Here is a 15702-nt window from a genome sequence, read left to right on the forward strand (position 1 = left end):
CGTTTTATACAAAAAGATACTCACCTTCAATACATCCCAATATGCCACATTATTATTGGTATCTTTGGTTAATATATGTCTCTTATCATTAAGAATGTGACACTGAATAATACTAGCACCCCCTAAAGGAAAAAAGAAACCCACACGATTAGCAAAACAATTCTCTATTTAAATTCACAGTATGGCAATAATCACTAATTGGCATGTAACAACATAAATCATAACATCCATCAGAAAGAAGACGAGTCAAAAGATACATAGATATTAATATATATAATTATATCTAAGGCAATTTAAGGCCAAAGAAAAACTGTCTCATCTTAAAAACAGATTATAGCTTTAAAAACTCCCTACTTCGAGGGGCTTCTAGTGGAAAATTGTTAAGGGCAAACAGTTTTACCCAGTGGGAAAAGTTCACAATTATTATTATTGTTATTTTTTAATATAATTTATTGTCAAATTGGTTTCCCTACAACACCCAGTGCTCATCCCAACAGGTGCCCTCCTCGATACCCATCGCCCACCCTCCCCTCCCTCCCACCCCCCATCAACCCTCAGTTTGTTCTCAGTTTTTAAGAGTCTCTTATGCTTTGGCTCTCTCCCACTCTAACCTCTTTTTTTTTTTTTCATCCCCTCCCCCATGGGTTCCTGTTAAGTTTCTCAGGATCCACATAAGAGTGAAACCATATGGTATCTGTCTTTCTCTGTATGGCTTATTTCACTTAGCATCACACTCTCCAGTTCCATCCACGTTGCTACAAAGGGCCAGATTTCATTCTTTCTCATGGCCACGGAGTACTCCATTGTGTATATAAACCACAATTTCTTTATCCGTTCATCAGTTGATGGACATTTAGGCTCTTTCCATCATTTGGCTACTGTTGAAAGGGCTGCTATAAATACCCACTGGGAAAAGTTCAATCGGTGACAGAAAATCTCTGAATCAGTCCCATGGCTAACTTTTGCTTCCTGTCTTCCTTCTCTCTCTGATGCCACCTGCACGGACATCGAACTGCAGACGAAGACACCAGTAAGTACCTTGACCCCACACTCCAGCATTCAAGACAGAGTTGCCGCTTCCAGGGGCAGCACAGAGAATACAAGGATCAGACCTGACTCTTTCTGCCTTGTGCCGAGAGACAACATTCAACTCTCTAGATTTTGCAAAGTGGTTTGGCTTTTCCAACACCATCATTATTCTGATGCTAGGCAAAAAGACTGTACCTCAAGAAAGCCCACTTTTTAAAGTCACTAAATCGCATTTAAAAAAAAACAACAACTTATTTTTGAGAGTGAGAGAGAGAGAGAGAAAGAGAGAGAAAATGAGTGGGGAGGGGGACAGAATATCTGAAGCGGGTTCTGCGCTGACCACAGAGAGCCTGATGCGGAGCTTGAACTCACGGCCTGAGCCGAAGTCAGACATTTAACCGACTGAGCCACCCAGGCACCCCAACACTAAGTAGCATTTAAAAAATATATTTCTCTATTAAAAATAAACCTATATACTGTGTCTCCTGTTGACAGGAGAATTACATTGAAAGGAAAGTCATCTCCTTTTTGTCTATCTCTTAGTAACTATAATTAACCTTAGTAAAAAGTATCGTACCTTCCACCTTCCCTACTCACCTTTAATAACCTGGTCAGGCTGCGTACAAAGTGGCGTTATAGGATTTGTACAGTCATTGTCATAATCTCCGGAGGCTCTGAAATTATGAATTCCCTTCAAGGTCTAAAGGAACAAAATTCATTTTTTAATCATTTTACGCTTTATAATTTGCCAATCCGTTTCAAGTGGCAAGAAAAACAAAGAACAAGAAAAAACAAAACAGTAAAATCAACCACAAAATATTTAGTGACAAAGTACAATTACGTACCACAATTAAAAAAAAAAAAAGTATTAAGAAGGGAATGTCAACATTATCTTCTTGGAGAGAAAAATAAGCCGTTTTCCAGGTAAAGCTATTGTTGATTTCAAATTGGGACAATGAAATTTAGACAAGATATATAACATTTTTTACCATACCAAGAAAGCCCACTTGACTGGCATATCAACAAATAAACGTAAACACACTCTCTTTTGTTATCCACACATAATCTGATAAGCAAGAAAACTTAAATGTTCTTTAAATAACACTTAAGGATTAGTAGTATTTTTGATGACTTCTCTATGCGTATCCTCTAATTCTATCCCTGTTCTACAAACCATGAGGGAAAAGGAAATGAATTTGAAAGCACCATTTTCTAATTCTCTTATGCTTAGAAAAACAGAATCCTAGCCAAGTGTCCCTGCCGTGTTGGTACAGGGATTCCCTGCTTTCCAAAAATGAAGCGTTCATATGAAAACTTCCATAAGCCGAAACTGTAAAGACAAGGAAGCAATCGCCATTTCATAAAACCAACAACCCTCTTCCGATTTCTTTTGGTTACAGAAACTGGGTAACACAGGAATTTGCAGAAGTGAAGTAGTATAAAGCAAACTTCTGGACAGTGGGGGAAACCTGTACCCAGGCTGCCTTCAAATGCAGTTCTGTGAGGTCAGAAGCTATACTGATATTTTTTGGTTTTACCGGGCAACGGTGCCTATTCTAAGCACAACAGATGTCCATCTTGGCTCCTGACAAAGAAGTCGGAAGCTTCATATTGACTTTTACCTTAATTTTAGTACAATCCTTAGGATGATACACACAGGCTTTCATGTTTTTGCCACTGTTCAAAAGCATGCTGGGCTTTTTCATCTTGAGCATTTGCTACTGGTATCCGGCAGGTCTGTGATAACAAACCACATGTTTGCACACCTTTGCCAGGTGTATGGAAGCTCACTTACCCATTTATTTACTGTAGACTTAGTCGTCGCGACCCAGATTGCGGGAGGGGGATCAGCTGACCTATCAAGCTCCATCTGAAAACAAAGCACAGAAACATTGCTTTCTTGAGTGCTCACTCTCCTGAGTCGCTGGGACTAGCTATGTATTATTAAATATCGACTCCTGCTGACGGTACCCTGGCATGCGTTAAAAAGCTAGGGGGCATGGGGCACCTGGGTGGCTCAGTCCGTCAAGTGTCTGACCTCGGCTCAGGTCGTGAGCTTATGGTTCGTGGGTTCAAACCTTGTGTTGGGCTCTGTGCTGACAGCTCGGAGCCTGGAGCCTGCTCCAAATTCTGTGTCTCCCTCTCTCTGTGTCCTTCCCCCCACTCATGCTCTCTCTCGCTCTCAAAAATAAATAATACACATTGAGAAAAAAAAAAAAAAAGGCTAGGGATACACAGGGGCACCTGGGTGGCTCAGTCCGTCAAGTGTCTGACCTCGGCTCAGGTCGTGAGCTTATGGTTCGTGGGTTCAAACCTTGTGTTGGGCTCTGTGCTGACAGCTCGGAGCCTGGAGCCTGCTCCAAATTCTGTGTCTCCCTCCCTCTCTGTCCTTGCCCCCACTCATGCTCTCTCTCGCTCTCAAAAATAAATAATAAACATTGAGGAGAAAAAAAAAAAAGCTAGGGATGCACAGGGGCACCTGGGTGGCTCAGTTGGTTGAGTGTCTGACTTGATTTCAGCTCAGGTCGTGGTCCCAGGCTCATGGGAATGAGCCCCACAGAAGGCTCTGTGCTGAGTGTGGAGCCTGCTTGGGATTCTCTAGCTCCCTCTGCCCCTCTCCGCTGCTTGCTCTCAAATAAAAATTTTTTAAAAAGAGGGAGAAAAGCTAGGGAGGCAGTCTCTTTGCTAAAGGAAGCGTGGCCTCATGAAAGTATAATAGGGGTGACTTCTCATCGAAAACAGTGGCTTAAAGTCTGTGTGATTTTAAATTAATTAATTAATCAGGGGATCCAAACAGGTACAGTCAAAAGGATGACTTACATAATTTTTGGTTTTGCTCTTTTGTTTTTCTGTTCTTTTTTAAGTTTATTTTATTTTTTGAGAGAGAGCGTGCACGCGTGTGCACACAAGGCGGAGGGGAGGGGCAGAGAAAAGGCGAGACAGAATCCCAAGCAGGTTCCATGCCATCAGTGCAGAGCCTGATGCAGGGCTCAAACTCACGAACCATGAGATCGTGACCTGACCCAAGATCAAGAGTTGGATGCTTAACCGACCTGGCGCCCCTATTCTTTCTTAATGATAAAGAAATAGATCTTTCTCTATGAAGATGTTTGTACTAAAAAAACATCCTGAGAATACAGCAAAAGTGAAAAATATGCAAGTAAGGCCCCCCCCACCTAAGAATAGTACACCTGTGAATAGCTTACTGCGTCTTCTGTATTTTTAAAATAGCACACGTATAGAAACACATCCCTGCACCCATGTACATAGTCTGCACACAAAATCACTGTGTAGTCAGTCAACCACTATTCTTCCCGTGCCAGGAAACGGAAGGTTGGGAGCTGTGGGACAGGCTGGACTCCTCGCAAGAAGGAATCCCCTCAGTTCAGAGCGACGTTTCTTGTAACACACAGTTATGTGGGCGCTAAGTCCTTTCAGGCTTTCCTCTCCCCTGGCACTGCAAAACGCCGTGTTTCTCCTCCCTGCCGTCTGCCCCCAGGAGCCTGCTTCCTGCACACAGGCTCTGACTGCAGCAACTCCCTTCTTCTCTAGGATTACTGGGTGTGTCCCTGGGGGGCACCACCTATTCTGAAGAGCTGCACTCGGCCAGTATGTGTGTGCTCATAGGCCACAAGCATCCCCTCCACCGTCTCATTTGACCTCCATTCCTTTGCTTCAGCTCTTCCTCTTCTACTGTGGTCTGGGTGTCAGATGTCGCTCAATTTTGTGGGTGTCTGCAGTTTTGTCTCTTGCTTTCCTGATTGTTTTTGGACGATTGTTGTGAAAAGGAAGTCGTGCTGCCTTTATGCCTCCATTTTAAACCTGGAGTTCTCTTCAGTACGGTTTTAACGTGCGATGCTGAGGTGATCAGTGAGGCCGAACGCGCGGTCATGTGATGACAGGCCATTCTGCGGTCCAGGCTTCACTTTTAGCAGGTGTCAGTATGGACGGCTTCCCAAGTACTCTTTCACCAACACGCCGGACGCTGGTCAGCAATCGGGACGACTGTGAGGTAGAAACATCAGGTTTGGAGTACGAACTGGCTCGTTCTCTTCTTCCGAAGCATTCTTCCACATCCTCCCTCTGAGGCAGTGGTCTTTCTGCTTTGCTGTCTGCTCGCAGATACCTGAACTTGTCACATTCCTCCACTGAGGACAGGTTAGGAAAGCCGGGGGAGCTCAGGAGCAACGTGGGGCAATCGTACTAGGATTCGCTAGCGGGAGAGCTACGTGTCACGAACGTGCCCAAAAAGTCACAATTTCTTCTACAGATGACTAATAAAACTTAAAATATCTTTTTTTCACCACCCCACAGCTGTGTGAGTTGTGTTCTAATACAGATTTTGCTGGATTTGGCCAGCACGTGTAACAATCTTAGGCACAAAACTAAAACACAGGACATACCTTGAGAACTGGTGCTTTTTCTTCACAAATTAGTACCCGAATGTCAGGGTTTCTTAAGTCTGTACAGTAAATCTTCCTGTCCCTTCCACCAGAATACACGTGTGTGAAGGCGTCATTGACCTGCAGAGCCCAAACGCCTTCATCATGGACTCGGTACGTCGCTATACATCTCTGTTGGCCAAGGGACCAAAGGCGAATTGTCCCATCAGAACTGCCCGAAAGGCACTGAAAACAGAGAAAGTTAACGTTAGAAAAAGTTCTGGCCAGAAGGTTCCTGCTTTCCTGTGTTCTGTAGCCGGTGTCTGTCCTTGTTGACTCTACACTGTCAAACGCACATGTCTGACAACCTGTATTTCTGCCTCTGATAAAGACTTCTGATAAGCACACACAATAGGCTCACATGACCGAAGGCAACACTACCTGCTCAAGCAGGGGGGAAAAAACTGCCTTGGTCCTCTCTTGCCTGGCCACATGCAGAATTAGCATCCCCTGGGAAGTTGTTAAAAATGCAGATTCCTGGGTCCGATTCCAGACTTAATGTGGCAGAAACTGTGGTGGGGCCCAGCAATCCATGCTTTGATGGGCTCTCCAGGTCATTCTGGTACTCTAAGGTTGACAAGCTTTGCACTAGGCCAGCAAGCCTGTTAGAGCTAGGGGTCACACTCCATCTCATCCCCCTGCTCATGGCAATGGATTCCTGATGGCCTGCCAGGTCTCTGAGATTCTACTAATAGGAGTCAGAAGCAAATCCTAGTCCCAGGCTTACCACTCACTCTCTGTGACCTTGGATACTTCCCATCTGAGCCTCAAGTTCAATGTCTATTGATATAAAATGGGGACCTCCAGCACTCAGAGTTAACATTAGCAATTCTGACGCTTTCTAAACGTTCCGGAGCATCAACTGCGTAGAAGTTGCTGGCACACGAATTAGGGCCGAGCACGCTGTGAGTCCGACAGAAGGAGGCTGAATCAGCCACATGCCTGGTGTTCGCTACCAGTTCCCATGGTGACTTGCCAAAGAGAATAAACCTTACTCCTCTGAGGGAACAAATGGCCTCGAGGAGAAGCAAGTGCTGGTGCTGGTGTATGAAATCAAGTAGGCAAAAAAGCTTAGAGATTTGGGAAGTGTCCGAATAGATGAGGCCTTCAGGAATGTTAAAGATATACCGGTGTGCCCCGTGACTGGAAGGACCCTTTAGAACTCTGGACAAGGTTAACCAAATGAACACGTACCGGGAGACTCCCCCATAAGTGGCCGGGAGCATCGGTGTTTGAATCACCTGTTCCAACTGGTCTACAAGGCAACCGAGAGACCAGCCAACAAAGAAACTGCCCCAGCTAAGTTACAAGCAGACCTCCAACGTGCGCGCGGGAGGACCGACACAATCTAATGGAGGAAGGGCAAGGAAGGGCTCGCCTTCCACGAAGAGACGCTACTCTGAGGTGGTGAAGCTGTCAGTACAGCTCTGATCCCTCAGATCCTAGGCCGTGTACCTACAGAGAGTAAGTCTGACAACTTGAGGAGGAGGAAACCCCACCCTAAGGTGATGGGCTGGAAGTCCTCAGAGCCTGGGCAACTTGCAGTTACTCCCAAACCCAAAGTGTAGAGCTGAAAGCCGATGAGGGAACACAGAGCTGTAGCAACCCTGATATGGAAGACAAAATAATCTCTGATGGTAACTGTATTCTGAGACTGCTAAAAAGCAGGCCCCCAAGTAGACAACGATTGCTTTTAAAGTCTAATGTTGGTGAACTTCCTTGTAGTGGTCGGTAGTGTGGTTGAAGGATGTGCCTATTTTATAGGACTTCTAGTGCCTGACAGCTTGCAGGAGCTAGAGTCGTGCACCAAACTATCTCCACCATTCCGGCAGATACACGTGAAGACCCTGTCATTAGGAGGTAGCTCTTGGGACTAGGACAGGAGGCCCTGAATGGTTCTGCTACATCAGACTTAGGGGCACAGAGTCTAAAGCCCTGGTCAGGGGGGTCTGTGCTCCTGAATGAGAAAGTAGAGGGGCCAGTGTACCAAAGCCAGGCTGCTGTTGACCAACACGAGTGTTTCTGGGATGGTCGCTCATACATAACTCAACTCCCAATAGCAGCCACGTGGGCATGGTAAGCTGGCAAGGAATAGCCTGATGCTTAAAGACCCCTGGGCCCATAAGATAAGGTTACGCAGTACTTAGGTTACCAGGAAAACCGTCTGAGGGACACATAAGGATGTCACTGACTCAAACTAAGATGGCAGATGGTCCCAGCTCCTCAAGCAATTGCCTGAGCAAGTACAAGGGATGAGATGTCCAGTGGCTCGGCCCAGTAATGTTGGCACCGATCAAAACAAGCTCAGTGGCGACAGACCTCAAACAGTAAGATTTGCTAAACAATAACAACAACAAAGGAAGAGGATGTCCACAGGATTCACAGGCCTATTACACACACACACACACGCACACACATTATTTTTTAATGCTTATTATTTTTGAGAGAGAGGCAGAAAGAGGGAGACAGAGAATCTGAGGCCGACTGCACTGTCAGGGCTGAGCCCAGTGTGGGGCTAGAACCCACGAACTACAAGATCCTGACTCAAGCTGAACCACTGAGCCATGAAGGTGACCCTTATACGTTATCTTATCACTAGTCCTGACTTACAATGACACCGGAGATCCTGTGTTAGAAGCTTACAGGGCAACTCCGCAGGATACAGTACATACCCTGGTCCGGTAATTGTTGACTATTTCTCTCATCTATTACAAGAGTTTGAGAATCAGTATGCCAAGGTTTCTTTTTCCTTCCTTTTACCCAAACAACTAGTTAGCATTGCTGTTATGTTGATCAGATTCCCTAATGTTAATATGTTGTGCAGTTGGTGGTTAAATTTACATTTAGCCTCCAGCTGCCAGTAAGGACAATGGATGGAGGAGGAAAGGGAGAAGGCGTCTCTGCCTGATTACGCACCCCAGGGCTGACGGCAGCCTTTCAAGCGGTCTGCGTACAGTCCGTGGAGCTGACTTCACGTGAAGTGCGTCTGTAACCACGTGTGCTAAACTGCCTTAGGTAAAAGCACACTCCTATCTGTACACACAGGAGACAAAGCAAGGAGTATAGGAGCAAGAGGAGCTTTAGAAAATCTGCCCAGCCCACAGCCCCCTTCTGAAAACCGTCTTATCCACATCCCCTGTTTCGGGGCAGGTGCACAAAGACCACGGGACCCGGTCACATCCCGAACAAAGCCAACGGAACAAGGCAGGGTCAGCCATCCCACGTGGAGCTCAGCAGCTACACTGCAAAAACAGTGAGGAGCGGACTGAACCGGGCTTCTCAGACTCCCATGAAAACAGGGCTGCAAAGGAACTCAAGAGCTCTAGAAAATGCCACAGCTTACAGACAAGAATATACTTACGACTTCTAACTTTACCGACATTATGATCCCCACTTTGCAGATGAGCAAACCAAGGACTAGGAAAGTGAAGTCCTCTCCTCGAGGCCACACAGTAAGTACATGAACACTGGGATGTAGCTCCAAAGACCTCCGTGGGCATCGTCTAACTTCTCTTTGCCTGGTTCTGAAGGATGATTTCCTCTCACCTCCGGAGACAAAGGCTCCTCTAATTCACATGGGAGGCAACTTGCATGACGAAATTCCCACAGGAGTGACAGACCGATGGCGCTTCTCACTGTGCCACCTCCCCACTCTGCTTTTCCTAACCCACTCGCAATCAATTCCAGCTAGCTCCGGGCTCCTCCCTGGCCCGTGAGCAAACATGGCTGGGGAGACGGGGGCACGGGGCAGAAGTAGGCCCTAGCTGCAAACGGTGCTCGGTTTTTGTTTTTATTACCTACATTGATGGAAGATCATTTTCCCACTGCTACAGAACAAATTGAATTGTGATTTATAATCCACAAATCATGTACCCAACAAAGTACTAGGGTACCAGTACGTGTTCAAACATTACCAAGATGTTTGTAAGTATTATGTCAGATGTCTAAACTTACAGACTGTATCTACGGAGTCAAATGACAGGATTTGGCCCAAAGTCAGACCCACTGTTAGGAAATTTTCACTAGCAGAAAGCATTCAATAGCAAAACTTCCTTCTGCTTTACACAAAGTAACATTTTAAATTATCTTATCCTAAGGGCGCCTGGGTGGCTCAGTTGGTTAAGCGTCCGACTTGGGCTCGGGTCATGATCTCCTGGTTCGTGGGTTTGGGCCCCGCATCGGGCTCTGTGCTGACAGCTCGGAGCCTGGAGCCTGCTTTGGATTCTGTGTCTCCCTCTCTCTCTACCCCTCGCCCGCTCACACTCTGTGTCTCCGTCTCAAAAACAAACATTAAAAAATAAATAAAAAATAAATTATTTTATCCTATACCCATCGTAACTGCATATAGCCATTGGCATTACAGTTATTCTGAGGGAACCTCTTGTTTGGTCTCTATTTAAGTGAGGCAAACAGAATTAATTTCAAAATGTGGATTACTATTAGGTGCAACTGGGGTATTTTAAGGATTGGAAAGTAGACCACTCTTCAGAAGTTTCTGGTGCATGAAATTTGAGACAAGGTCACTAGGTAAACATCCACGTGCAAGTACGTACCTGTGTACCATCCCTGTTCAACAGCAGTGCTTTGACATTGTCTGTGTGCCCTTTCAGCTTCATTAGTTTCGCACATGTTCTTGGATCCCACACCCTTAAAACCTGTGTATTTTAACAAAATGTTACATCAACTGAACACACACCTGAACAAATTTCAATAATAAATGACCGAGAGGTCAAATGACAACCATTACACTGTGAAGGAAATACTGTTTTGCCAATGGGCACCGACTGAGGCTCCCGATCTTTTCAAGTAGGAGGAACCCCTTCTAATGTCAAAACGTGAATAGGCCTCCCCCACCCATTCAGCCCACCCCCGTCACCACAAACGACAGTAATTATATAGTTACATTCTTATTTGTTCAAATAAAACCTTTCCCTTAACAAAATCTCTGTCTGTGTATTTAGTAATTATACGGATCGAATTATTTTGGTGTCTCTGTTTTCCGGTGTTAAAATATACCCGTTAGCTCCCCCTTACCTTCTCAGTGGACCCTGATACAATGATTGTTCCCAGTTGATTCATTGCCAGGCTATAAATGGAATCTTTGTTCCCACTTAAAGAAGAGGCTATTAAGGATAAACAAAGCTAAATGTTAACAAAATCATCATCTGTTCAGCAGTTAGCCAGCAAAAAATTAAGTTTATTTATTTGGCTTAGAAAATCTTTGTGAGTGTTCTAAGGAAAAGAAATCTTGCTATGAGGGAGATCATTCTAAACAACAATACTGTTTTCAAAATTTACATCTTGTCTAGATTTGAGACACAAAAGTGCTCAATAAATATTTGCTAAATTGAACTGCACTGCCATTTAAAAACTATCCACATAAGTAATGTATTTTCAAAGATATACTCGTGCCAATAAATATGAACAACATATCCAAACTCACCGTTTTCAAGGAAACACGAGCCAAAACAAAAAATATTATTTTCACCTATCAAATCAGATTTTCAATGAGGCAATAATTAATTCTCAAAAAACAGTACAATGGTACTCTCACACATCACTTGTGGGATAAGTACAACTTGTTTGGTACAACTCTTGGAAGGATATTAGGCAATGTTTAGTGAGAATCATGTTCATGCTCTACAATTCAGAACTCAGTTTCACTGAATTGAAGGAAGCTACATACAAACTGTCTATACAGTATCATCCTAATTTTCAATAAAGAATAAATATAAGCAAAAAATACTGAGAAGTTACGAGTAAAGGAGTTAATATACATATTTAGAAAAGTAACAGGTTATGTAGTAAGTGCTCAAAAACTGTTAGCTATTAGTACTTCTATAATCATAAATCAGCTTGTGTGATATCCTCTCTAAACGATTCTAAGCAAGATGTATCTGTTGCAGAATCTGTAACCCTAAGCCCGGTCTCTGACCTGGGGACAATCCTGCCTTCTTCTGCTTTGTTCCCTCTTGTTAGTGTTTCTTTGGGTCAGGCCCTACATCTAGAGAGCTAAATAATGTGTCATGACAGCCTCCAGCAGAGATCAGCTGCTGGATCACTACAGTAATGCCCTGGTGAAAAATCAAGGAGATCAAGGGGCCAGTAGTGTTTAGAGCTCTGCATACTTCCTAGGGAAAAGGGTGGGAACAATATTCAAGAAATTATAAACATCAGTCTCCCAACCTGCCCTTCCTGGCACATCCTAGATTATATTAGGCCTGTTTTAGCTATGTCAATGTGAGTATTCCACAGTCATGAAAAGCTGGACCTGTATGTAGAGATCTAGATAGTTCAGGCCTATATCCTGAACACAGACCTGCCAGGCCAGCCTTAGCCACAAATGTGCTCCTAAAAGCCCTCTGACACCTGGCCTAGAGGACGCTAGTGGGCTGGCTCAAGTGTGAGGCTCAGTGTCAAATTTAGACTCCTATGGGTCTGACCTGGTAATCTCAGATCTCTTAGCTGATGAGGCATCTGTGCAATTAACGTGTTGTGAATGTTTCTGAAATGCCTCTGGAGGCACCCTAGCCTCTCCTGATCTCTTCTGAAATTGGCTGGATTCTTTAGGGTGGCTCTGAAAGGGTCCTGCAAAATCAGTGCAGGGAGCCTTTTCTTTCTTTGTGTATTTTCCATGTTGGCCATTAACTCAAGGGCTCATAGTAACACTTTTAAGAGTCAGAAACTGCCTGCTTTGTCAAGTAATCACCACCTCCATCAACAGTGTCTGCTGAGATTGTGACCCTGGACCAGGCAATGCTACGGGAGGTACAAAGTGGTAATAAGACAGACTCTTTTGCCCTGCAGGAACTTACACTTTAGCTAGGGAGCTAAGACACGCACATGTACAAAAATAGCCAGGTTACACCTGGAGAAGTTACCATTTTTAGACTGCAGTGAGGAACTAGCTCCTTGTTGTTCAATCATACTCTTGGGGGCTAGAACGCTGTAGGTAGAAGCACTCTCAAAATATGAACCACTGTCTCGATGCAAACCTATCAAAGATGTTTCATCAACCATTCTTTATTTATGTCAACTTGAATCACTTCCAAAGAAATTTTTTTCAAACACCTTACTTGTGACAGTGTTGTTTGAGGCAGTCAATGCTGTTAAGGTATTCACATCCCAAAGGAATATCTGTCTGTCCAACCCAGCTGAAGCTACCAGTTCTTTATCCTTGGCATAGGCTAAGGCCTTTACATAATCCTGTAACAGAACACACACATGATGATCTACTAGATCGGTAAGAACAGGAGTCACAGAAAGTACTGAGATCTCAACGTTACACTAAAGACGCTGAAAATTGTTTGTCGTTTTACCTTATGTGTCCTTAGTGTTGACATGCAAAATCCCTTATGTGCATTCCACACTTTCACTGTTGTGTCAGAAGACGCAGATATTACTAGAAGAGGCAAAGAATAAACGAACCCCTTAGTAAGACTTTCCATCATTTTAAGGACTCATAACAACGTAACATGCTTTCAAACTGACATTCATAGACACACACGTATACTTGAATATTTACAGTATTTGTAACATTAATTCCAGTATCTGTTAATGTTCACACACACATACACATCTAAAAGCTCTTCCTAGAACCTATTTTTGAAACATGTTTTTAAATATGCAGGGCAAAGTTTTTTAATGTTCCAGTTGAAGGCACAACTAATTTGATTGAAAAAAATTTTTCTAACACAGACTGCAAAACTAAGAAATGGATCTTACCATAATAAGAACAAAAAGAGACATTAATAAGGCTAACAGAAGACTACATATTGTATGAATCTGTTTACATATATATAGCTTGAATGTAGGCAAAACTAATTTATAGTGTTTAGCAGACAGGAGAGCAGTTATCTTGGGGCATGAGGGAGTGACTGAAAGGGTGGTCCAAGGGGGATTTTGGGAATCTGTACCTAGACACGGGTATTCACCTTAGGAAATTTTACTGAGCTGTATTCTCAAGGTGTGTGCTTTTCTGCATGTATGTCAGACTTCAATTAAAAAGGCACATGAAAAATAAAAAAACATACCAAGTTGAGTGAAAAACTCCCAGAAACCCAATAATCTAAAGAAGTACTTACATGTTTTCCCATTACAACAAAGCACAATGTCGTTTACCCAATCGGTATGGTGTTCCATAGATGCTATATATGGATCTTGCTAAAATAAAAAGAAAAATTGTGAGAATGTCACTAGTTTACATTAGAGGACAAAATATATATTATAAATTATAGATATGTTTGCATTCTTCAATTAATGTGACCCGTTACTCTCGGGTCGTAAAATTGACAACTGAATTCAGAGTACAATGTCATCAAACAGTTGATGCTTCTGTATTACAGATGTGAATAGAAGTTTTGTTTCAGAAGTTTTATTACTGACGAAAGCCTGGGTTCCTAGGGCAAATGCTTCCTTTTTACGCCTCGAGTGAGTGAAGGCAACAAGATCTGGGCTAGGCACCGCACGTGACACAGAGCGCTGCAGGCAGGGGTTTCCTAGGACAGGACATGAGCAGATCTGCAGGCTGGCGGTGTCTGAATCAGTGGTGGTGAAGGCTCACCACAGACACAGATATGAAAATGAGGCTGATGAAAGCAGAGAGGAGCCCAGCCTAACATCCTACTGCTATTTTGACTTTCTGAATTAATGTCTTCCTCATGGTATCTGCAGTCCTTCAGAAGGCTATAAGAGTATTCCCCATGCTACTGTATCAATTCAGTAACTTGAGATTCTTCCACTCGTCTCTCTTGGCTTAATTACCAGGAGTTAAAGAATAGTATTTCATTACATGCTACACCCAACACTTCAAGGGGGAAGAGAACAGTTCTCTACAAGTCTATCTGACAAGTGATGCTACTCAGTCTCGTTGTAAAATGAAGACCGGAAAAAAGATGTCTAAGGGCAGGATGGGTAGGTTTTCTAGATTCTTTCAGGCTTAAACTTTTTTTTTTTTAAATATGAAATTTATTGTCAAATTGGCTTCCATACAACACCCAGGGCTCATCCCAACAGGTGCCCTCCTCAGTACCCATCACCCACCCTCCCCCCCCCCCCTCCCTCCCACCCCCCATCAACCCTCAGTTCTCAGTTTTTAAGAGTCTCTTATGTTTTGGCTCCCCCCGCCTCTCTTTTTTTTTTCCTTCCCCTCCCCCCATGGTCTTCTGTTAAGTTTCTCAGGATCCACGTAAGAGTGAAAAGATATGGTATCTGTCTTTCTCCCTCTGACTTAATTCACTTAGCATAACACTCTCCAGTTCCATCCACGTTGCTACAAAAGGCCATATTTCATTCTTTCTCATTGCCAAGTAGTATTCCATTATGTATATAAACCACATCTTCTTTATCCATTCGTCAGTTGATGGACATTTAGGCTCTTTCCATCATTTGGCTATTGTTGAGAGTGCTGCTATAAACATTGGGGTACAAGTGCCCCCATGCCTCAGCACTCCTGTATCTCTTGGGTAAATTCCTAGCAGTGCTATTGCTGGGTCATAGGGTAGATCTATTTTTAATTTTTTGAGGAACCTCCACACTGTTTTCCAGAGCAGCTGCACCAGTTTGCATTCCCACTAATGATGCAAGAGGGTTCTGGTTTCTCCACATCCTCGCCAGCATCTATAGTCTCCTGATTTGTTCATTTTAGCCACTCTGGCGTGAGGCGGTATCTGAGTGTGGTTCTGATTTATATTTCCCTGATGAGGAGCGACGTTGAGCATCTTTTCATGTGCCTGTTGGCCATCCGGATGTCTTCTTTAGAGAAGTGTCTACTCATGTTTTCTGCCCATTTCTTCACTGGATTATTTGTTTTTCAGGTGTGGAGTTTGGTGAGCTCTTTATAGATTTTTGGATACTAGCCCTTTGTCCTATATGTCATTTGCAAATATCTTTTCCCAATCCGTCGGTTGCCTTTTAGTTTTGTTGATTGTTTCCTTGGCAGTGCAGAAGCTTTTTATCTTCATGAGGTCCCAATAGTTCATTTTTGCTTTTAATTCCCTTGCCTTTGGGGATGTGTCAAGTAAGAAATTGCTGCGGCTGAGGTCAGAGAGGTTTTTTCCTGCTTTCTCCTCTAGGATTTTGATGGTTTCCTGTCTCACATTCAGGTCCTTTATCCATTTTGAGTTTATTTTTGTGATGTAAGAAAGTGGTCCTTTATCCATTTTGAGTTTATTTTGGATGTAAGAAAGTGGTCTAGTTTCATCCTTCTGCATGTTGCTGTCCAGTTCTCCCA

At 43.6% G+C, this 15702-nt stretch overlaps 1 protein-coding gene across 3 annotated transcripts in view; it reads right to left on the reverse strand.

Annotated features, from left to right (window-relative positions):
• Positions 1-15702, reverse strand: part of WDR48 (WD repeat domain 48) — a 44067-nt gene that overhangs the window by 14972 nt on the left and 13393 nt on the right. For 2 of the 3 annotated variants that reach the window (XM_003992225.6, XM_019810913.3), the window contains exons 3-11: positions 13556-13634; positions 12791-12873; positions 12548-12677; positions 10506-10594; positions 10025-10126; positions 5433-5657; positions 2825-2899; positions 1627-1729; positions 25-122 (exon numbers count right to left, since the gene is read on the reverse strand). In XM_003992225.6, coding sequence (XP_003992274.1) covers positions 25-122; positions 1627-1729; positions 2825-2899; positions 5433-5657; positions 10025-10126; positions 10506-10594; positions 12548-12677; positions 12791-12873; positions 13556-13634 — 984 coding nt within the window. Of the gene's footprint in view, positions 1-24; positions 123-1626; positions 1730-2824; positions 2900-5432; positions 5658-10024; positions 10127-10505; positions 10595-12352; positions 12467-12547; positions 12678-12790; positions 12874-13555; positions 13635-15702 lie in introns of all 3 variants that reach the window. The other variant, XM_019810914.3, reaches the window with a different exon arrangement.

This window comes from Felis catus, chromosome C2 (assembly GCF_018350175.1).
Source record: "Felis catus isolate Fca126 chromosome C2, F.catus_Fca126_mat1.0, whole genome shotgun sequence".
Lineage (NCBI taxonomy): Eukaryota > Metazoa > Chordata > Mammalia > Carnivora > Felidae > Felis > Felis catus.